This window comes from Lontra canadensis, unplaced genomic scaffold (genome assembly GCF_010015895.1).
Source record: "Lontra canadensis isolate GAN:19392208 unplaced genomic scaffold, GSC_riverotter_1.0 scaffold31, whole genome shotgun sequence".
NCBI classification, from domain to species: domain Eukaryota; kingdom Metazoa; phylum Chordata; class Mammalia; order Carnivora; family Mustelidae; genus Lontra; species Lontra canadensis.
Window position 1 is genome coordinate 11,272,693 of NW_022631025.1, and position 23,061 is coordinate 11,295,753.

Here is a 23,061-nt window from a genome sequence, read left to right on the forward strand (position 1 = left end):
TCCATGAACATGAATTCAAATGATACTGGCCTCCAGATTCCCAGGTAAGCTCATCAGCAGTGAGGTCATGGCATTGTACCAGTTGGAAGATGGGCAATGCTGGAGGAATGAGATGGGGAAATCTGATTCAGGAGTACAAAGAGGCTTTGTGGTGGGTAGGGTGGGTGAGGGGCTTTGTGAGCAATGTCGCAGAGAAAGAGGGAACAGGTTCTAAAATGTTAATACGTTAACAATTTTGTCTAGGGTCAATCCCGTCCCATCTAGGGTCAATCTTTCTCTTCTTTGCAAGTACATTTCTTGGTTTCCCGTTCTCAGTCTCATTATAGCAAACCAGAATTTTGCTGTATTATTTACATTGCTTTACGAGAAAGTGGGTTCTGAGCTGTAAATAGATCTTTGGATCACAGCCCATTTACAAGTGGCTGGCTTCCTGAAGTGTATGATTGACTGTTTATCATGGAAGAGATTATATCTACAAAAACTGTTAATGAGAAATGTGGAGGTGCACACATTTAAACTTGCTCAGAGGTTAAATGTTCATCCAGATGGGGTGTCTCTGAGGGACTAGGTCTATTGGAATGTGAGGCGGTGTTTATGGTTCCTGTGATCCAAACTTAGTTATGCCATGGAAAGTCGTCTACTACAGGGGTTCTTAACTCTCTGGAGTGATTCATCCCTGGGTAATCTGAGAACTGAATGCATTCTTCCCATAATGTGCTTATACATACAAAATTCTGCATACATTTTCAGGGGATTTACAGAACTTACTAAAGTTTTACTGCTGTTCTTAGACACGAGGCTAAGAATCCTGACTCTATTGAATTCAGGGAAAACACTAGTCCATGTATTCCTTTTTGTGAATAGTAACATTCCTATTTGGAAATTTACTGTAGGGTAGGGGTAGAGAATCCATTCCAGTGCCTCTAGAAATGAGTGCATTTAACATTTGAAAAGAGGATTCAAGAGCTTGCACAAAATACAGAAAGATGTATAAGGCATGGTCTTCTTCCTCAAGGAAAATTAGATTTAGTTAGACACGAATGTAAAAGTATTGATACTAGTAGTTGTGGCTGGAAAGGTAGACCAAGTCCAGACCAGAAAGGGCCCTGAGCACTACATTAAGGAACTAAAACTTAGTTCTGAAGGCAGCATGTTCCAACCTAACAGTCTTTCTTGTACAGTCTTCACTGTTTCACCATTTCTATATGCCAACACAACAATCAGATTGTTTTCTTCAAACCGATCCCCCTTTAAAATTTGTGTTTATTTAAACTTACTATTCATGGTTTTGTGTTTTGTTGTCATTATTTGTAATCTATATGAGAATTAATACATGCCTTTTAAAATAAAAATATTTTTGTATCCAGAATCTTGAAGTCTCATAAATATTTGTTCAGATTATCCCAGATATGAGAGAGAAAATGGGTTCCTACTTCAAGGGCATTTTTTACCTTGGTCATACCTGATATTTAGAATATGGAATCAGCTGACATATGGTGGGAAGTGCTCAGTCCTTGAAAAAGATGCTCTTGGTTTAAGTGCTGAAGTTGCTATGATGTGGAGATACTAATAGTGACCTTGACAAGGGTCACTATAATATCAAATAAGGAGACATGAAGATGATCTTTGTTAAATATGAAGCATTATACAGACATCATCACCACTGTCATCATCATTCTTACAATGAAAGTAACTACTGAGTACGTATTATGTTTTCATCTATTAACTTATTCAATTCTTATAATTAATCTTATAAATGCAATTATTATTATCTGGAGGAAAGAAACAAAGGCATCTAGTGGTTCAATAGTTTGCCAAGTGCCATGCATTAAATGGCAAATCTGGGATTTGGAGCCCAGCAAACAGATTCCAAAACCTGCATCATCCTTATTCCAAGAAAGGGATATTCTGATCATCCAAAAGAGTTTCAGAACCTTCAGAAATCAACCTGCACCCCACTGTGTGTTGAGAAGATGATATGGAGAACATTTTTAAGGGAGCATTACTTCTGCATCCTTTTTCCACAATCTCATTTAAAATATTTAGATTTAAGTTAAGATGACATTTAAATGAATTTAAAAGGAGTTAGGTATAATTCAGCATCTGTCTCAAAGAGCATTTCTATTTCTCCTCAAACTCTGTGTTGGAGGAAACTTTTTTATTTTTATTATTTTTAAAGATTTTACTTATTTATTTGACAGAGAGATCACAAGTAGGCAGCGAGGCAGGCAGAGAGAGAGGGGGAAGCAAGCTCACTGCTGAGCCCAGAGCCCGATGCAGGGCTTGATCCCAGGACCCTGGACCTGAGCCGAAGGCAGAGGCTTAACCCACTGAGCCACTCAAGGTGCCCCAAGAACTGTTTTTTAAACTTGATACATGACTCTATGACTTTCAGCCATTTGGCCTAAAAAGCCCCTTCCTTTGCAACTTGAAGCATTTCTTCCGTCATGATCATAGGGGTTCACTGTGCTTGTCTGTCTGGGCATTGGTGTTCAATGGGGAGGACATTAGGAAGTTCCATGTATGTTTCCTCTTGTCTATATTCTCCGTCCATTAAGATGAGCAAAGCGGGGAGCTGGAACTTGAAGGTGGGATAATAAGTCTCCCACCTCAAATTGTGCCTCACTGACAATTTTAGTGAGGACTACAAAAACACAAGGGCAAGAGTAGACATCTGTGCTTACACTCGGGTTAGTAGCTGTAGTTACTTGCTAAATAAGTGCAATTACAGCGAAAAGTCATCCAGCACTTCCTACCAGCCACCCACTGAGCCAACATTCTTTACCCATGCTGAAGTGCTGAGTTCTCTCAGTAAGTCGGGCCCATAGAGTAACCGGGGTCTCCAGGAGCATCTCCTACACGACACTGAGACCCTAACCTGCCGAGTACCACTCAGCCACTGGCCCGTGGTATTAAGAGTCTGACAAGCATTGCATTTCCAAGCAAGGACTTTGTGGTCCTTCCCTGGATATAAGGGGCCGTTGGCAAAAAGAGAAGAAACCTCTTTGTTCAGAAGTCATGTTTGCTTGATATTTTATGAATCTGTGAAAAGATAGGTAGGAAGTCATCCCTCAGTTTCCCGCATGGGGCAGAGGGTGTGATGGGATATCAGCATGCACTTTAGCTACAACCTCATAAAGACACAGATCTCCACCCAGAGTCTCATTGGTAAGGCACAGACGACCCTCCGCCGTTGCCCTCCCATGTATCTAGGGGACATTCACCAGTGGTGGAGCCTGGGACTGTCCAGCAAGGACAGGAAGCTGTATGAGTGACATCTGGATTCCGCTCGGCCTCGTCTAAGGCAGGACATGGATGGAGGGCATGTGAGACCCTCGCGCCAGTCTTGATCATTTGGTCTATTATAATTTTTGTCTCTGTGTGTGTGTGTGTGTGTGTTTAAAGAATCAAGTGTATCTGTTCTAAGATGAGGAAGTGTGGCCAATCCTAGAACACATGGGTATTATTATCACTTTTAAAGTGGACAGTCCAGGGGTGCCTGGGTGGCTCAGTGGGTTAAGCCTCTGCCTTCAGCTCAGGTCATGATCCCAGGGTCCTGGGATCAAACCCCATATTGGGCTCTCTGGGCTCTCTGCTTAGCGAGGAGCCTGCTTCCTCTGTCTCTCTCTCTCTGCCTGCCTCTGCCTATTTGTGATCTTTGTTAAAAAAATAATAAAAAATAAAATCTTTGAAGTAGACAGTCCTGGGGCTTCATGGAGTTAAGTCCCTTGAATGATGAAGCCAGAGTTGGAACCCAGGTTTGTCTGCTTCTAGAGTTTGCCCCTCCTAACCACAACACAGGCATAGCGCCCATCACTGAAGCAGATGGCCCGGAGTCAAACCAGAGTCCATAAACCACATCTATGACTCCCTACGGAGAGGTAATACTGCATTTAGTGGATATTTTAAGGCGATTTATGGATATTAAATACGTACCTCTCCTTGCTAATGTATATTCCTCTGAATTCATTCACTCATCCATTAAATAAAGATTTATCAAGTGTCTGCTGTGTATGCGCTGTGCTACTGACCGATAAGGGGTAAGTGAGCGCAGGGAAAACAGAAGAATGAATTAGACACAGATTCTGCTCTTTGGAGCTCACGTGAGAAGGCAGAGACATACCTAAATGACTTAAGGTATCAATGGCCAGCACCGCGAGAGAGTTGCAAATAAAGGAATGCAGTGCATGCTAGGTGTGCGCGGGGGAAGATGTGAATGTGTGTGCTCATGTGCATTCGTGGGCACGTATGTGTCTGTCCATTGGTTACGGCTAACGAGAGAGCTCTGAGTTTGAATGAATGAAGGGAAACAGGCAATAAAAAATTAACTGCAAGAAGACTGGTTTAGGTAACATGAAAGGTCCATAAAAAAGTGGTGGAACTTAAGACCGGAAATCGAAGCAACACAGGACACCTTCCATTCGAAGGAGTGATGTCATCGGTTCTGGGCTTAGGTCGGAAGTCGCGGGCAGCACTGAGTGTCAGCGGCCAGCAAAGCACAGCTCGTGGGTCCCATTTGGCCCACGGCTTGTTTCTTGATGGCCAGTAAGTAGGAAATGGCTTAGAGATTTTGAAGTGTTGTTTAAAAACAAAGAAGCACATAAACAAAGAAACCGCGACAGAGACTTTCTGCGGCGCACAAACCCCGGATGTTTGCCAACCTTTCAGCATACAGAATGGATTGCGGGAGGGTCCTGGACTGGGGCAGACCAGCTTAGTGCGGGGACAGAAACAGTCTAGACGAGGAAGAAAAGGAGGGTGTGGGTGAGAGCGTGAGAGGAGAAGCAAATTTCTCCAAGAACAATATGAAATGAATAGAAAGCATTAACACAAAAGGCCCATGAAGAGGTATTTTCCATGAGGCCACCTGGCCCAGAGGCTCAAGTTTCACAAGCCTACTACACCTGCCTAATGAAGTTCTTCACTACAGAAGTTATGACAATGCCAGGATGAGAAAGATGTCAGTTCAGCTCTGGAACCAAGTTCCTTCACTGAACTTAGCAAGGGTTAGACTGTCCTCAAAATATCATATACCACTTCATGTGAAGGCTCCTTCTTAGAGGTGGCAACTTTCCCTCCAACCCTGCAAGGGGCTGAAAGTTCTCACAAAGGTCATGCGGATGCTTTCTGGACCTGGGAGGTGCTATCCTGGGCAGCATGGGGAGTAGCTGCTGGGGCTTCGCAGCAAGACAGCCCCTGGGGGGGCTTATCCTGACTGGGTGCTCCTCCCTCTCCCACCTCAGTCCTTTCCCCTGGTCCCCTCCAAAGGAAAGAAACAAGGCCTACCTCCTGTCCACATCTTTATAGAGCATCTAGTACTGTCTACATACATAAACAGTCCCTCCAAAAATGAAAATCATTTTAATGACATGACTTAAAAAATCTTCATTCCTGCCCAGTTATGGAAATGAGGACAATGTATTTCTTGTTAAGATTGCATTGCCTTAGCCTACAGTGAGGGATATGTCATCTATCCTGCAGTGAGTATCTGTCACTAAAATACACTTGACCTTTTCAGCAGGGACCATGATGAAGGGACATAATGACTGTTAGGCAGAATCCCAGGGAACAGTCCTACAAAATACCTCATCTGGAGAGGACATTCACCTTCATTCGGTTTTATGACTTCCAAGTGGTTCCTGGAATTTTAATCTTAACTGCTTTTCTAGGAAATTTACAGGACCTCTGAAATGGAGCGTTCTGGTAAGTTCTCATGGCTGGCATTGGAAAGCCATTAGCAGGCAGTCAGCAAGAAATCCATCCTTCGTGTGGCAGGTTCAGGGGTTCACGTACCACTTTGGGGCTAGAGGAAGAGTTTGAACTGATAGTCTCCTTGTGGGCAGCAGCGCTCCCGGCTGTGAAACCCATCTGTGCACTGGCTTCTCTATACCAGGTGGCCAGACTACCTTGGACACTCAAGGATTAGAGGTGGCAACTTACACCCCAAACCTGGAAGGGGCTGAAGGTTCTCACAGAGGTCATGCAGATGCTTTCTGGACATGGGTGTTGCTTACTTGAATCAAAGCCAGTTTTCCCAAATGTTGGCTTTTTACACTCAGAAATTGCCTACTTCCCCTGCTCCCCCTCTTCCTGGCAGTCTCAGTGAGCTCTGGTGTATGCCAGCCACTGTCCTGGGCATAGGGACACCATCGTGAGCAAGAGGACTATAGACCGTGCCTGGAGGAGCTTAGGGTCTAGTGGGGGAGCTGGCTGAAAGTGGCTCACTCCAGGCCCTCCCAACCCTCTCTGCTTCCCTGTGGCTGAACCTGTCAGGGTCTGGCCCTGGTGCCCCGCTGGAGGTGAGGTGTCCCCTCCCCAGTGTCCCCAGATGCCCACGTGGCCTTGAGGTGGTTCAAAGCCTGAGTGAGGCTTCTGCTCTGATTTAAGCTGCTCTTTTAACTTCCCCTGTCAGCAGGCGGACTCTTGTGACCTCTGAGGATAGGTTCTGCCCACGGAGGTGGGCAGGGAATCCGCTCAGAGTGGGCTTTGGTGGGGTGAGTTCTGCTAAGAACATTTTCCACAGAGATGAAATACTGCGGTATGGAGTCCTGCTTCCTCGTTTAGTAATCAAGTCTGTCTGCATCTCCTCATCTGTCAGGTGAGGATAACGATCCCGCCTCTCTCCTTGGGCCCGTTGTAAAGATCGCGGGAGTTAATACATGTAAAGACTTAGCATACTGCCTGGCACATAGCAAGTACTCGTTAAATGTTAGCTCATGTTATTTCTGTTCACTCTAACAGAAGGTCTCTGTGATGATACCACATTTGCAAGACACTTTTCACCAGATGTAAGAAATGTTTCAGTAGCTATTGGAGGACACTTCAGAAGCTATGGAAGTTTCCAGCGTTCCGCGGGCACATCCCTCCCTTTTCTACCTGCATGGATGAGCATATTAGCATAGCAGTCCTGTGTCACTAAGATATTTGACAATAAGCCCATCAGCAATTCCCTACTCCCAAATAAAGGGAAAGCCTTGAAGGGAAGCATTTTCCAGGAGGATACCTGTTTTCTCTCCTCAACTCATTTGGTGGAGGCAATCAGAAGCATTGGGGCGAGCTTCACTAGGGTGTGGAAGCCCGGCTGTGCACACTTCATTAAATCCGGGCACAAAAAGTAGTGTCTTAGCTACTGAGGGGAGGAGGCTACAGGAGCCAATGGAGGCTGAGGAACGTTGTGAGCTTGGCTGGAAATGAAGAACAGTTGGCGTGTGATTCAAGAAAATGTTTTGACGGACCAAGGGAATATGGAGAGGGCTCTGCCGCTCATGGGGGATGCTGTTGACATACCAATTCCTTCTTCTTCATGCACTCCATGAGGATGATGAACAGATGCTGGGCTTGGGTCCGAGTGTACGTGAAAGTCTTCTGGATGGTCACCAGCAGCTGGTCCCTCAGAGATTCATTGATAAGTCTGCAGTTAGAAACAATGTCAACATTAGGTCAACCTGGCTCCTTGTCACTACGAGTTTCTGAGGAATATTCTAGAACCCAGGAAAGCACTGTGGGGATTGAGTTTAGACAGGAGTTATTTCTTCCTGTATTTTTCTCACCACAGTTATTTCAGCTGTGGTAATTTAAAACTACAACAACAGTACACTTAAAAATAATTATCCATTTTAATGTCTCAGAACCTAAAAGAGTAAAGTCAGAAGAATGAATTCGGTTCTTTTTTTTTTCCTTTGTCTCTCTCTTTTCCTTTTATATGGCATGTGTCTAATACCCTCTTCCGCAAGTGCTCTTATCAAAAAAAAAGCCTTACTCATTAGCACTGTGGCAAAACTTTACTGTATTACTTATATGAAGATTTAAATTTCAACTTCATCTCTAATTGTGGGGGGAAAAGATTCCACCTCAGTAATTTGAGCACCATTGAGGAGACATGGGACTTATGTTTCTTCTAAAACCACTTCCTGTAGGTGGTAACTTCTCTGACCTATGATTCAGATCACCATTTATGTCAAGCCTTGACATAAGCCAACAGAAAACTGACCCACAGGAGGTTTAATATGGACTGTTTCATCTGGAGAGAGTTTTCATGCTAGAGAAGAACGAGGGAAAGCAAGGGAGGTACCTGATACCCAGTCACTGCCCTGTTGCCTCTCGAAGACGAACCAGATATAACTTTTAATGCCACCTTCACTAACTGGCCTGGTGAGAACTGGGCTATCTTTACCAGCCATCAGATGGCAGGGAATGAAAAATCACTTTACTCTTCATAGATTCTGTCCAAAATCAGGAGGATAAAACTGCTTCCAAGGACTAGTGACAAAATTATCATACTTTGCCTAGCATTTTATGGTTTTATCATTTTTTTTTCCATAATCGAAGAACCAGAAACTCCTCTATACAAGCAGTAAAATATAAATATTTCATTTGGTGCTCATGGGAACCCCGTAGGCAAAAGGTCTGTACAATTGAAAAGGGAAAGGTATTTTAGCTGTAAGAGCTGGATGCTTAAGGTTAGAGCTAGATCTAGAATCTAGGTCTTCTGATTCCTTGTCCAGTACTCTTTCCCTTACGCCACTTTCTCTCATTACTCCAAGGCCTCTCTTCATCACTGTGACTACCTGAGAAGCAAATTATAACATTTGCTTTCATGTGTAAGCATAACAAATTTTGTTGCTTCCAGAAAGCAAGATGGCAGGCTTGAGGATATCCTTCTGTGCCCCAGGATTGTGTGAGGATCACCTGAGCCCACTAGCTTGGACAATATGGTGCCTTAAGCTTTGAGGAGGGGCACCCCTCATGACGGAATTATATCAAGGATCCTGGAGTGTCATGCAGCTCGATGGAGGACGGGGTTATGGCTTCTGCACCCCAAGTAGATTTATACCATGAATATTTAGGAAAAGAGAATGATCCAGATGAAGTTGAAAAATAAAGTAGAGAAGTTGTGACAGTTGGATATAATCTAATCTGGGGGTACAGGGAAGACTCCTTTGAGGAAGTGCTATTTAATCTGACACTTGAAGAATACAGGAGCATAGCACGATTGGGGAGGTGTTAGGGCTCAGTAAGAGCATTCTTGGCTGAAGAAATAGTGCCAACAAGCCCAGACTGAAAAAATAGGGTCGGTATGGCTGGAACATGGAGAGCAAAAGAAAGAGTGAAACAAGATGGTGCTGAAAAAGGGGTGAGTATGGAGAAGATCATGGGAGACTTTTGAGATGGTGTTAGAGACTGGATTTTATCCCACAGGTAATGAGGAACCTGCGGGAGAGTGACATGATCCCATCTGTGTCGCCAAATTTCCTGAAGGGTCAAGACATGAGCACTCTACTTGACAGGCAACCCATGTGGATGGGTCTAGAGGGTTCTGCGGTACTGAGCATACATAAATGCTATACGTGATTAACAACACAAGAAGACACTCTTCTCATTAGCCACTTGATGGATCTAATCATTCATCGGCAAGTGTTTAATTTTGATAACAACTCGAGATTTGTTTTCCATTGCTAACCATCTGTAGTGAAATCCCAGTTCCCAGAGGTCATTAACTGTTTGAGGGACCTGTTATTCATATGTAGTCTATCAGTTTGGAAAACCTGAGAAATCATGTACAACTTAGTCGATTGTGAGCTTCATTAGTGAGGAGAGCTGAAAGACCTTGAAGATGTCTTTATACTAAAGAGTATAAAGACCTTATACTTTTTAGCCCAATTTTGCAACTGAATGAAGTTGTGCCTTTAGTTAAATCACTTAGCAACAGAAACCCAGAATTCTACCTCTAGAAGTATAAGGATTCTCTAGATTGGTGTTTTCTAAAGTGTGGGGTGCTCATCACTGATGGAACAGAGTGGTTTTAGGTGAGACAAACATGACGTAGTCTTTCCAAAGGATTAAATTATACTCATTAAACATCAAATGACTGTTATTTTGGCGTTAGTTCTTGTACCATCCTGATTGCATCAAGAGGAAAATCAACATTTTGATGCTTCTTTGGCTTTATTAACTCATGAGCTTTTGTAAGTCTCCCCCCTTTTGACAAAGAAATATAGATCCCATGCTTTTTGCAGGAAGAGTTTAAGAACTTTTAAAAGAAGATCCTGTATAGCATCTGATGTGTTCAGAGCACATCATGGTTTAGGGCATACAACGGCATCATATCACCTGATTTTCATAACAATCTGAGAGCGAAGCAGGTAGTAATTCCATTTTTTAGAAGAGGAGACTGTGGTCCCAAGAGACCAAATGATGTGTACAAAGTCACAGAGGCTGATGGTCTCAGCGCTTGAGCCAAGTCTGCCTTCCATCGTGGTGCTGCTTTTTCTGTGGGAAACCTCTAAATATATCTTTTGGTTTCCTACTCATCTGCATTGGAAGTAGAAATTTAAGTATATATATTTGTTTTAGGAAATTGCTTTTCCTTCTTGTGATAGGACATCTGAAGGAAATCAGATGAGTTTGAAGAAGATATGGGGAAGAGTGAGGACAATGGCAAAGTGCATTTAGTATGTTGAAGATTCTATTTGCTTCTGATTTCCTCACAAGTATTTGCTACGCTGAATGAGATGTTTTCTTTTTGGCACAAAGACTTCCTCTGTCTTCTCTAAGGACCCTTTCTTACTTTGTGACCATATTCTGTAGGATACTGGGAAGCCTACTTTTTTGAAATTACTGCTTTCCTAGCTCTTCCCATTTTTTTTTCCTGCACAACACTGGAATGATTTAAAAATCTTGACCATGATATTTAATCACCAGCAAAAAATAGAAATAAGCCCATTTTAGATTTCTTTTTATGGCACCAGAATAGTGATTGAGAATTTCTTGACATCAAAACATGGTCATAGTATTATATAAAGTTTTCATTTTAGACTTGGGCCTCTGACAAAATGATGCCTATTTATAGAAAATGCTAATTTGTGGCTCCATATGGACCAATGCTATTTTTGGTATACCTCAAATTAGAATGTTTCTTGATTTAGGAAGGGTAGTCATTGAAGTGAGGAAAATCTCCATACTATGGCATTTGTGTTTCCATTTAGATGCTGAACTTGTGATCTGGAGCTTTTTGGATGAGTCACAGAAGTATCTGAAATAGGTCAATGTTCATCCAGTGCTCGGACCTTCCCAAACTTGGCTATTTGCTTTCTGTTCAAAGGTTAGCAATACAACCCATGTGTGCACACTTTTCTCAGAATGACTTTAATTACCTGCCATATCCGAGTTTTTTTCCTTGATTTAAAAATAAGATAATACATTTAGGATTCAATGGGACATGAAGAGCTAGACTTAGGTTAATGGCTTTCATCGAGGAGCGAAGCCCTTCTCCTGCCCTCCACACACGCTCTCGGTTCATTTCTTCACGTACAATATGAGAACATTGTACCTCTATAAATAAAGATCATTAATAGTATTACAATTGGGCACTTAAAAGACATCATTTGCCAGAGAATCTCTAATGCTCTAAAGAAAAATGAAATTTTGTCATTGGCTTCATGCCAAAGCAAATTACTACATGTAACCTTAGGACACGGAAAGGTTATATGTCTTTCCTAAGGTCACCAAAAAATGGCATTTTTCTTTTCTCCTTCTCTTCCTGTCCCCTTCTTCTTCCAACTTTCTCCCTCTCCCCTTCCTCTTTCTTCTTCTTCTCCTTTTTCTTGCTTAGTAAAAGTTACCCCTTCCTCCCAAATGCCATGACCCTGGGGTCACAAATAATAGCACGATTCTTCCCAGAGGGGTGGGGAATAAAAAAAGCATCACAGTCACCAGGGTTAGGCTCTCTAGATCAAAGCTGTCACTTGCTAGCTATAGGATCTCGTTCAAGTTGTTGGGTCTTTCCGTGTCATGTTTTTCATATACGTGAAGTGAGAATTACAAGAGTGCTTATCTCATAGACTTGTGAATATTTAATGAGTTAATCTTTGTAGAGGGCCTGATGCGTAGCAAGCCTTATGCAAGCATTTGTGTTATGAACACACAGTCCCACACATCTCCTGGCTCACTGACATTCCATCTTCTTAAGGAGCACAGCCAGTGGCTGGGCCTTTGTGTGCAATACAGACCTCTCTCCTGAGACCACCGGAACGCTTCTTGATCGGCCCCATGGTATAAGGCCACTCCCAATCCAAGCTGGAAAAAGAACTTTCCCACTTCAGAGAGGTCAGAGATCACCCGTTCTTTCTTACATTTGGGAAAGAGGGATGCATAGCAGACTTAGGAGGCTTCATTACCGTGGAAACTTGCAAACACTCCATGCAGATTTCTGCCCATCTACTTACTCATTCAGCAAACAAGACTGGTGCCTGCCAGGCACTCTGCGAGGGGTGGAGAGATGAATAATATTTAGTCTTAGCCTCAATGAACTCATAGAGTTGTAACCCATATATTCTGGTCATCTATTAATAGGTAGCACACCCCCAAACTTAGTGATGTAACAGAGTTTTTTGGGTTTTTTTTGCCTGTGTGTTGAAGATTTGTGGGTCAGGAATTGAGGCAGAGCACAGTGGGGATGACTCATGGCTGCTCTGTGATATCTGGGTCCTCAGCTGGAGAGGACAGAATGGCTGTAGATGACTTTGGTGCCTCAACAAGGGCCATATGTGTGGGGCTCCATTCTTCTCCATAAGCATCTGCTGGGGTGCAATGTCCAAGATGACTTCTCTGCTCCTTTGTCTGGAACCCAGCCTGGGATGGCGGAGAGAACTGAGGACTGGCTGGCACTATTCTCTCTGCTGGTTGCGTGGTGGATGGACTTCATACCCGATAACTGGCTTCTCTTAAATTGAGGATTCCAAGAGAGCATTCAAAGAGGCCCAGGCCAAAACGTCAAGACTTCCTCTGATTTAACCTCACAAGTCCCAGAATGTCATTTCCTTACACTGAATTAATCAAGCATGTCTAAGAGTAGTCTGGGTTCAAGAGGAGGGAGGGACTCCACCTCTTGGTGGAAGGAAAGCAGGAATGGACAGAGAAGGAATATATGGGCGGTGGTCATCCTGGAGACCAGCAAACCCGTCAAGGGGCTCTGTTCAGATGAGACATTATAAAGCATCAGTCTTTTCCACAGTTTAATGATAAACAGCCTCAGGTGTCTTACTTTGCATTTTTTTCTTTTAATAGCAGATTATGAGAATCACTGTTTTCCTTAAAAGTGATAGTCTAACCACTAGAAGTATTTTCAAATGTTATTACTGATTCGAAGCACAGAACCGGCAAATATTTTCTCCTTTGCTTCAGTGGCCTGTTTACATCTCTTTAGCTTGGACTAGGTACCAGATGTTACTTTTAGGCCTTGGGCATCTGGCCAGAGACTTTTGTCCATAGACACCATCATTGTACTCTGTCCCTCTTAAGTGATGTGTGCAAGGGACATCTTCAGCCAAATATGCATGTGCTTGGGTCAGCCTTAATGCCCAGCTTAAGTCACCATCAAAACCAGCAGGGTGTTTTCTTGGTGCCCTCATCTCGCTTTGAAGTCTGTTTGGAGAGGAAAAGCAACAACAATCACCTGCCAAAAGCTAGAGAGAAATTCTGGCTTACTAAAGTACTGTTCCAGTTTATGTTATGCTTTTTTTGTGGGGCAGGGGCAGAGGGATAAAGAGGGAATCATAAGTAGACTCTACGCCCAGCACGGGGCCTGACAAGGGGCTTGATCTCACGACCCCAAGATCACGACCTGAGATGAAATCAAGAGTCAGACGTTTCACTGACTGAGCTACCCAGGCACCTCCCAATTTACATTAGTCTTGATCTACCTTTGCCCAGGCCCTCCCCCATCTTACTTGGATGGGACCAACAGAATACTAATCGGTTTCTTCTCTATGCTCCCTTAATCCATTCCACACATTGGATTGAATGGTTGTTCTACAAAGCAGGGATGATTCCACCACATCCTTCTGAAAACCCTGCAATAGTTTCTCATCACTGGTAAGATAACATCTCAACCTCTGACATTTCTGGAGTTTGCATATTGCTTACCTGAAAATTCAGCTGAGGGTTTTGAACTTTGGGTGGGATAAATTAATGATACAACTTAGGAGCTCACTGTTTTGCAGATGAAGAGTCTGGAGACTACAGTGGGAGACTAATCTGCTAAAGATTATATATCTGAAAACATCAGAGCTGACCTTAGAGGACAAGAGAGTCAGGAAGGAAGAATTTCTCATAATGAACTACGCTGACCTAAATATGTAGGCTCAACTCAGTGTGGTTATGTAAAGTTAGTATTTTGTTGCTTAATGACTAGATACAAGGGGAGGTTTCTTCTGTTTTATCCCTGAGATAGGATGTTCTATATCTTATGTGTGAGAGGACTGAGACTGAGTAACATGGTTTCAAAGATCCACTATTTCCCCCAGAATTACTCCCCAGCTTCTCTGATGCCCAAAGTTCCTTTTAATTAACTGAGAAGCAAAAAATATTTTGCTCAACCATTGGGATCCCTAAGAGCAACTCTTAGGTTGAGTGATATTTCATGTTAAACTCACAGGTAACTGACAGACGCTGATGGTTTGTAGAAACCATTTCTTGTTTGACAAAAAGTTGGGGAAATGTAAATGGGACCCAGAAAAGTGACCAACAGATGGGATGGGATGGGGAGCAACCTACTTTGCCCAACTCCTTATGGGAGATCAGCTCCAGATACAAATGGGTTCTATCAGCAAAGACCTGTGAAAATAGTACCTCTATCTTGTCTTAATATGTAGCTTAGAAAAGTGGTTCACCTTGGCTTTTCCTGAGCGTTTTATCTAGTCACGCGAGGTGGTGAGAATGATCTTGGAGAAGCTGCCTGTAATCGGGAAGATTGCACACTTGTGGATGTGATCTGTTCAAAAAATATCATTTACCACTACCCCCAGAGGGAGCAGTTCTTATTTGTGTTCACTTTCTCCTTATTTTTTTACTTTTTTAAAAATCCACTCTAGAATCTTGAGCTAGATATGGTAAAACAGAAGGTGCGGATACACATACAAAAGGAAACAGAAGGGGGGTGGTGCAATGGGGTTGAGGGTTGTAAAGAGAGGCACACAGTATCTATTATAAGACAAAATCTGTGCTAGCCATTTTGTGTGTGGCATTTCATAAAGACAGATTAATTCAAGAAGTTCCTAACTAGACTAACTCCTTGGATACATGGACAATGACATGTGGTATTACTTATGTATTCTCTTTTCTTGGTCTACATCAAGGATCAAGGTGCCGAAGACAGATGCTTGATTCTGTTCTCCCTTCTCTTTGCCCATAGCATATCACTTTCTAAAGTATTGTACAGTGCGCTTATTAAGCTAACTACTTACTATCTATCTGACCCTGCTAAAATCTAAGTTCCATAACCACATTTTTGTCTATTTTTTTGACAGGTGTATTTTTACCAGTGCCTAGAACAGTGTCTGGAACAGAGGAGGTCTTTAAAAAATATTTGTTGAGGGGTACCTAGGTGGGTGTGTCAGTTAAGCATTTAACTCTCCATTTTGGCTCAGGGCATTATCTCAGGGTTGTGAGATTGAGCCCCACATTGGGCTCCATGCTCAGTGGGGAGTCTGCTTGAGATGCTCTCTCTCCTTCTCCCTCTGTCCCTCCCCCAGCTCATGTCCTCTCTTGCTCACTCTCATTCTAAAATAAATAAATCTTTTAAAAAAATATTTGTTGAATGACTGAACGCAGAATGTTGGATGAAAGAATGTAATTAAACAACGAAGGGAACAATGTCTAATGACACTGAAAATCCATCAGACATGGAAGGGGTCCCCAAGTGGTAGATCAATTAGTTATGTTATCCAATATGGGAGCTGTTAGCCACACATGGCAATTCAAATTTAAATGGATGTACGGCTAATAAATTTAAAATTCAAATCCTCAGGGGCGCCTGGGTGGCTCAATGGGTTAAAGCCTCTGCCTTCGGCTCAGGTCATGATCCCGGGGTCCTGGGATCGAGCCCCACATCAGGCTCTCTGCTCAGCGGGGAGCCTGCTTCCCTTCCTCTCTCTCTGCCTGCCTCTCTGCCTATCTGTGATCTCTGTCTGTCAAATAAATAAAATCTTTAAAAAAATAAAATAAAATAAAATTCAAATCCTTAGTCACACTAATGACAGCTCAAGTGTTCAGTGGCCATCTGACTGGATTGAGGACGTTGCCATCATCACAGAAGGTACTACTGGACAGCAGTGCTCTTGAGGCAGACGGGGCTGCCAAGCTCGTTACCTTGGGCAGAAATTAGGAAGACATGTAGGTGAAAAATCCTCAGCAGTGTTGGCTGTGTCTGTAATTTCTCTCCTTTCCTTCTTTTGGGTATGAGCATGCCCAAGAGTGAACACTGTTGCAGGTTGCCAAAGCATACAGGGACTGCCACATGGTCAGGTAGCGTCTCTGCTGCCCAAACTGAAGGGAAGAACACACCCTCTGTGATCATCCCATCAACGACTATTGCATGTAGCCAGGCAGGAGGAACAGTGGGATTTTTATTGTTTTAGGCCCTCTGCAAAAGACAGAATCAGAGCTAGTCTTAGATGTAGGAGCTTCTTGAGCAGGCAAAAATGCTGGCTCCTCTTTAACAGACATATTTTAAAGGCTGGTCCAACATTTACTCAGAGCAGACGCTCACCAGCACGTGAGAGAAGGGGGGCAGCTGGAAGCTGTCATGAAGAATCACTCAGCTCTGGGGCCTGCAAGCCTCCTGCAGTTATTGGTCTCATCTTCCCAGAGGCAATACCATGTAGCTGCTAGGACTATAGCTTCCAGCCCCAATGTTCCAGGACAGACCCTCCCTAGCAGGAGCTGTCGAGCAAACGTCCTAATCTTTCTGTTCTCAATTTCCTTATTTATAAAATGGGGGTAATTATCATAGCCACCCCAGAGAGTGGATGATAGACCATGTTTAGATCAGGTTCTTGCATGGAGAAGCTTTAAAAAAATTCAGTTTCAAGTATGCTTTTGGGAAGAGGGTCACAGGTATGGGGGGAAAGGGTGGGTTAAATCTCAGCTCTCAACTAAGTAATTTGTCAAAGATTCCTTCGGACCCCATATTCAACTCTAGGAGATGTGGGAGCAAGTAAGACTTTATTTTTTCAGGTGGATTAGTGACAGATTAATTCCTCACAGTTTTTCAATTATTCTTTCTTATAAATTATCCATAGACAACTGCTCAGTTAATCTGTCCCTCAGTGCAGCTTCAAACAGTACCCCACAACAAAGAGCCTCTTGTTTCTGATATCCTATGTATTATGCCTGTAGGGAAGGACTCATATTGTCAGATAATTTAGACTGATGCACTTCACGGTGTTGATGAAACATTGACTATTTCCCAGACCTATTTTAGGCAGATAAACTTATTTTTCCCTTGGCTTCATAATTCAATGTGCTATTTGATGATTGTCTGGTAGTGATATATGGGGTTATCTATAACACTTTGTCTTCACTCCAGAATAAAAGTAGCCACCCATGGCATGTTGACTGGATGGCTCTTTCTTTGCATCATTGTTAATTCACCATGGAACTCTTTCCCCTGAGCCCAAATGTGGCCTCAGACTCATTCTCAACACAACATCCTAGGACGCTGGTATCAGTGGATTATTGTTGACACTCAAGATGAAAACTATTTGTCATGTCTGCATTAGAGATAATAAAATCTCAAATATACTATCAAATGATGAATACCAAGGATGTCACAGTGTTGAAGAACTCCAAATTTTAGATTTGTGTCCAAGACACTGAACTAGGACCTCCATGAATTCAAAGGAATAGATTTTTTACTGCTTATTTTAGGGATCACTGCTTATGGATACTTGATTTGCACTGAATATCTCCAGAAAACACAATGAATATATATATCAACTCGAGGACAGTTGTCCAGAAATTACGACAACTAAAGAGAAAGCTGAGTGGAGACTTTTCTTGACAACAAAGTAGTACAGATGTGAGTTAACCTTGGAATGCTACATTAATGCATCTTTAGTGTGTCTCTGGTGGAAGAAGCTTCTACAGCACGTGGTCACTGCTCTATTTAGTTTTTATGAATCCTGTGGTCCGTAATCAACAATGAGAACTACGTGGGGGAACCTAATGGAAATCCATTAAGAACACTGCAAACGTTATCTATTATTAATGATACCACGGGTGAGATGTTAATCCACTCTATTTCTAGAAGCTGCAGGTTATCCTGTCAGCCAGGATGATTCAAAATTCATCTCCTCTAAGGTAGAGGTATTAAATACCAGGGCATTTTATTATCTGAGGCTCCCTCAGACACATTTTAAATGTGTTTGTGGATTTTGAAGTCCTCACGACTTCTCTTCACAAGAGAAAGAGGTTATCTTGTAGAAGCAGGTGGGGACATGGACGTGTACATCTCCTGCTAAGGCAGCAGTGGGGAGGACAAATCAGCCTGGTTGTTTGGTGAATGGAAGGTTCATTGAGATGGCCCTAGGAAGCAGCTGGGGCCAGAATGCAAAGGGTCTTGAGTCCAAGCAAAGAACTGTGGTCTTGATCTGTGGATTAATGGTCTTTAACTGTGTTCCACAAAGAAGCCCCTAGAATTTTGAGGAGGTGCTTCAGAGCTGCCTGAGTGAGTGACAGCTGGACAGAGAGAGGCTCTAGACCAGTGGCTTTCAAATTATGGTCCCTGGACCAACAGCATCTACATCTCCTGGGTACTTCTTGGAAAAGCAAACCACCTAGCTAATCTGACCGAACTAGAAAATCTGAGATGGAGCCCAGCTATGTGATTTTTAATAAGCCCTTGAGGTGATTCTGATGCAAGATAAACACTTGAGAACTACTGGTCTAGGCCTTCCACCTCAGCTTCACCAGAGTAAACATGTAAACATGTGTGTATCTTGTCTTTTTTTTTTTTAATTTTTTTCAGCGTTCCAAGATTATTTATGCATCACACCCAGTGTTCCACACAATACGTGCCCTACTTAATACTGACCACCAAACTCACCCAACCCCCACCCTCCTCCCCTCCAAAACCCTCAGTTTGTTTCTCAGAGTCCACAGACTCTCATGGTTTGTCTCCCACTCTGATCTCCCCCAACTCATTTCTTTCCAACTCCCAATGTCCTCCGTGTTATTCCTTATGCTCCACAAGTAAGTGAAACCATATATAATTGACTATCTCTGCTTGACTTATTTCACTCAGTATACTCTCCTCCAGTCCTGTCCATGTTGATACAAAAGCTGGGTATTCATCCTTTCTAATGGAGGCATAATATTCCATTGTATATATGGACCACATCTTCTTTATCCATTTATCTGTCGAAGGGTATCTTGGTTCTTTTCACAGTTTAGCGACTATGGCCATTGCTGCTATGAACATTGGGGTAAGATGGCCCTTCTTTTCACTATATCTGTATCTTTAGGGTAAATACCCAGTAGTGCAATTGCAGGGTCATAGGGAAGCTCTATTTTTAATTTCTTAAGGAATCTCCACACTGTTTTCCAAAGTGGCTGCAACAATTTGCATTCCCACCAACAGTGTAAGAGGGTTCCCCTTTCTCCACATCTTCTCTAACACTTGTTGTTTACTGTCTTGTTGATTTTGACCATTCTAACTGGTGTAAGGTGGTATCTCAATGTGGTTTTGATTCAAATCTCCCTGATGGCTAATGATGATGAACACTTTTTCATGTGTCTGCTAGTCATTTGTATGTCTTCTTTGGAGAAGTGTCTGTTCATGTCTTCTGCCCATTTTTTGTGTGTGTTGAGTTTGAGGAGTTCTTTATAGATCTTGGATATCAGCCTTTTGTCTGTAGTGTCATTTGCGAATATCTTCTCCCATTCTGTGGTTAGCTTCTTTGTTTAATTGACTGTTTCCTTTGCTGTGCAGAAGCTCTTGATCTTGATGAAGTCCCAAAAGTTCATTTTCGCTTTGTTCCCTTTGCCTTTGGAGACATGTTTTGAAAGAAGTTGCTGTGGCTGATGTCAAAGAGGTTACTGCCTATGTTCTCTTCTAGGATTTTGATAGATTCCTGCCTCATGTTGAGGTCTTTAATCTGTTTCAAGTTTATCTTTGTGTATGGTTTAAGAGAATGGTCGAATTTCATTCTTCTATACATAGCTGTTCAATTTTCCCAGCACCATTTATTGAAGAGACTGTCTTTTTTCTACTGTATATTTTTTCCTGCTTTGTCGAAGATTAGTGGACCAGAGAGTTGCAGGTCCATATCTGGACTGTCCACTCTGTTCCACTGGTCTGTGTGTCTGTTTTTGAGCCATACCATGCTGTCTTGGTGATCACAGCTTTGTAGTAAAGCTTGAAATCAGGCAGCATGATGCCTCTAGTCTTGTTTTTCTTTTTCAACATTTCCTTAGCAATTCAGGGTCTCTTCTGGTTCCACACGAATTTTAGGATTGTTTGCTCCAGCTATTTGAAGAATGTCGGTGGAATTTTGATCGGGATGGTACTGAATGTATAGATTGCTCTAGGCAGTATAGACATTTTAACAACGTTTATTCTTCCGATCCATGAGCATGGAATGCTTTTCCATCTTTTTTGTGTCTTCTTCAATTTCTTTCATGAGTGTTCTGTAGTTCCTTGAGTACAGAGCCTTTACCTCTTAGGTTAGGTTTATTCCCAGGTATCTTATGGTTCTTGGTGCTATAGTAAATGGAATTGATTGTCTAATTTCCCTTTCTGTATTTTCATTATATATTGTACTTCTGAGGTTCCATATGAGAAGGGACCCAAGGGCTTTTAAAAAGTGAAGATCAATGCTACAGGCATGTGGAAAATTGGGACTCTTAAAGGGTTGTCCCCTGCAATTATGAAGTCTAAGGTAAATGAGCCAGGCCCTTCTAATGCTGAACATAGTGGCCTTGATGACTCTCTGTGGCATCTTCCACCCCAGAGAAAGCTGTGCTTCACAACTAGCACCATTTTGGGTCTAAATACCTTTACGTTTCTCATTCTCTTCTTTTCTCTTTTGAAATTGGTCATCCATTCTGACCTAGTCAGAGAAGCATTTTCAAAAGAAAGGAGGAAATGAACTGAATGCCCTTAAGAAGTCCATGTAAATATGAAAAGAGCAATCTACCAGTCCTGTCAAACCAAGCATTTCTGTGGCAAAGCTTTCTCTTCAAGGGAGAGATTTTCAAGTCTAACAGATGTTTGGAACCAAAACCAGCTGTGATCAAGAAATAAATGAGGTGATCCTTGCTAAATAAACTTTTCAAGTCAGCTGGGTTCCAGAAACAAAAGTTGGCAGTGGGTACAAAGTGCTTGTGGTAACAGAGCAATGGCTGGTGTGCAGAGTACATACATGACATGTAGAAAGTGATGAAGCTCTTTCTGAAAACATCAGGGAAATATGAAGACAAAGCTCATTCATATACATTTAAGAGTTTCTGCAAGTGTGGTCCATGGACCACTATGGTTGGAATCACTGGGATTTTTTTTTTTTTTTTAAAGATTTATTTTTTAGAGAGAACAAGCCAACAAGTAGGGGAAGGGGAAGAGGAAGAGGGAGAGAGAGAATCTCAAATAGACTTCCTGCTGAGCATGGAGCTCTACGTAGGGCTCAATCCCAAGACCCTGAGATCATGACCTGGGCTGAAGTCAAGAGTAGATGCTTAACTGACTGAGCCCCCAGGTGCCCCAGCATCACTGGGATTTTGGTTTCAAGGACAGTTTCCTGCAACCCAGCCCAGGCACACTGAATCAGGATTATTATGCCTATTTTCAATGTCTTCTGTGTAATAAGTGGTCAAGAAGTTAGCTAACCAAATCTCAGAGGAACACAGTTAATCCATCCTTTGAAATCTTCACTTGGCATTGATGGGCTGTCTAAAAGTCATGGGCAGTGGTTCTCTGAAAAGGATTGGTTTATCATAATGGATTACTCAGCTCTGTGGTTTTTTTTTTGTTTTGTTTTGTTTTTTTTTCTTCTTTCTTCTGTCTGCTGTTTATATTCAAGGCCACAGTTTACCAGCTTGGAGCTGAGCAATTCTAAAGCAAATTTAATCAATAGGAGAACTGACTGACCAACTGAGATCAGTAAAACTTCTCCCCTCACTAGTACTTTCTTCCATGAATGCTAGGTAATTGTTTTAAAGTCAATGCTTCATCCTCTCCATGTTGACACAGCATGGATGGATCAAGTAACCATATTTTATTTTTAATAAATGAATCTACTCCAGCCTTCTGGAACTGGGGAGACAATGACACAGGTATCTATACAGCAATATCTGTAATATATTTCATGGAGGGAAAAATTGCAATGTAAAAATTGGAAAATTGCAATTTAATAATTATAGGCATTAGTGTATGTGTGTGTATATATATACACACACATACTAATTATACATATAATTAATTTTATTAATTTGTCATTTAAATTGAAATATAGAAATTCCATATATAAATATATAATATAAAATATATTAATATGATAATATGTAATAAATATAAATATAAAAACAGAATATTGGCATGTAAATAGATTTAAATTATATTTATAATATGTAAATATATTATATATTAATATATTTGTTTATAGTTATAGAAATATATAATTAACATATCTCATATCCTATGTAACATATTTAAAGATATATAAATTTGAGTATATATAAATTCAATGTAATAATATGTACACAGACCTCCAAACACACTATCTCATAAAATTATTCCTTTTATTGACTTTCCTTCAATACCATGCAGACTGATTCTTTGTTTTGTGTTGAGCTACATAAAAGAGGGTCAAGTGTTAGCTTTTTCTTGGTCAATCAGGCTGATCCTCAGTTTGGATCCAGTTTTTAATGGAAAAAGGAGAACAGGAGCAACAGAGTCATTATATTGCCATTTTGTGTGTAATTAACGTAGGCTGTTCTACTGAATAGATTTTGGGGAGGAATGCCACACTCAAGTACTTTGTCCTCTGGGCTCTTGGAACACTTTGTACATTTATCACAGCACATGTGACCTTCTAGTTATCTGTATTTATGCCTATGTTTTAATCTCCATTCTAGAATCTCTGACAGGACCATGTCTTGCTCATTCTCTAGCAGTCCTATGCATTAATGTTAACTCAGAAACGTTTACAAAAACAACGCTTTTTATAAATAAAGCCCCCAATATCCTTTGTTTGTACAACATGTTTCCAACTTTCTTTCCTTCCTTCT

At 41.8% G+C, this 23,061-nt stretch overlaps 1 protein-coding gene across 17 annotated transcripts in view; it reads right to left on the reverse strand.

Moving 5' to 3' along the window:
* The window catches only part of LOC116873011 (transient receptor potential cation channel subfamily M member 3), a 484,792-nt gene that overhangs the window by 151,624 nt on the left and 310,107 nt on the right, over positions 1 to 23,061 (reverse strand). For all 17 annotated transcript variants that reach the window (XM_032866614.1, XM_032866613.1, XM_032866612.1 and 14 more), the window contains one exon: positions 7,288 to 7,411. In XM_032866614.1, the coding sequence (XP_032722505.1) occupies positions 7,288 to 7,411 (124 nt within the window). The remainder of the gene's footprint in view (positions 1 to 7,287; positions 7,412 to 23,061) is intronic.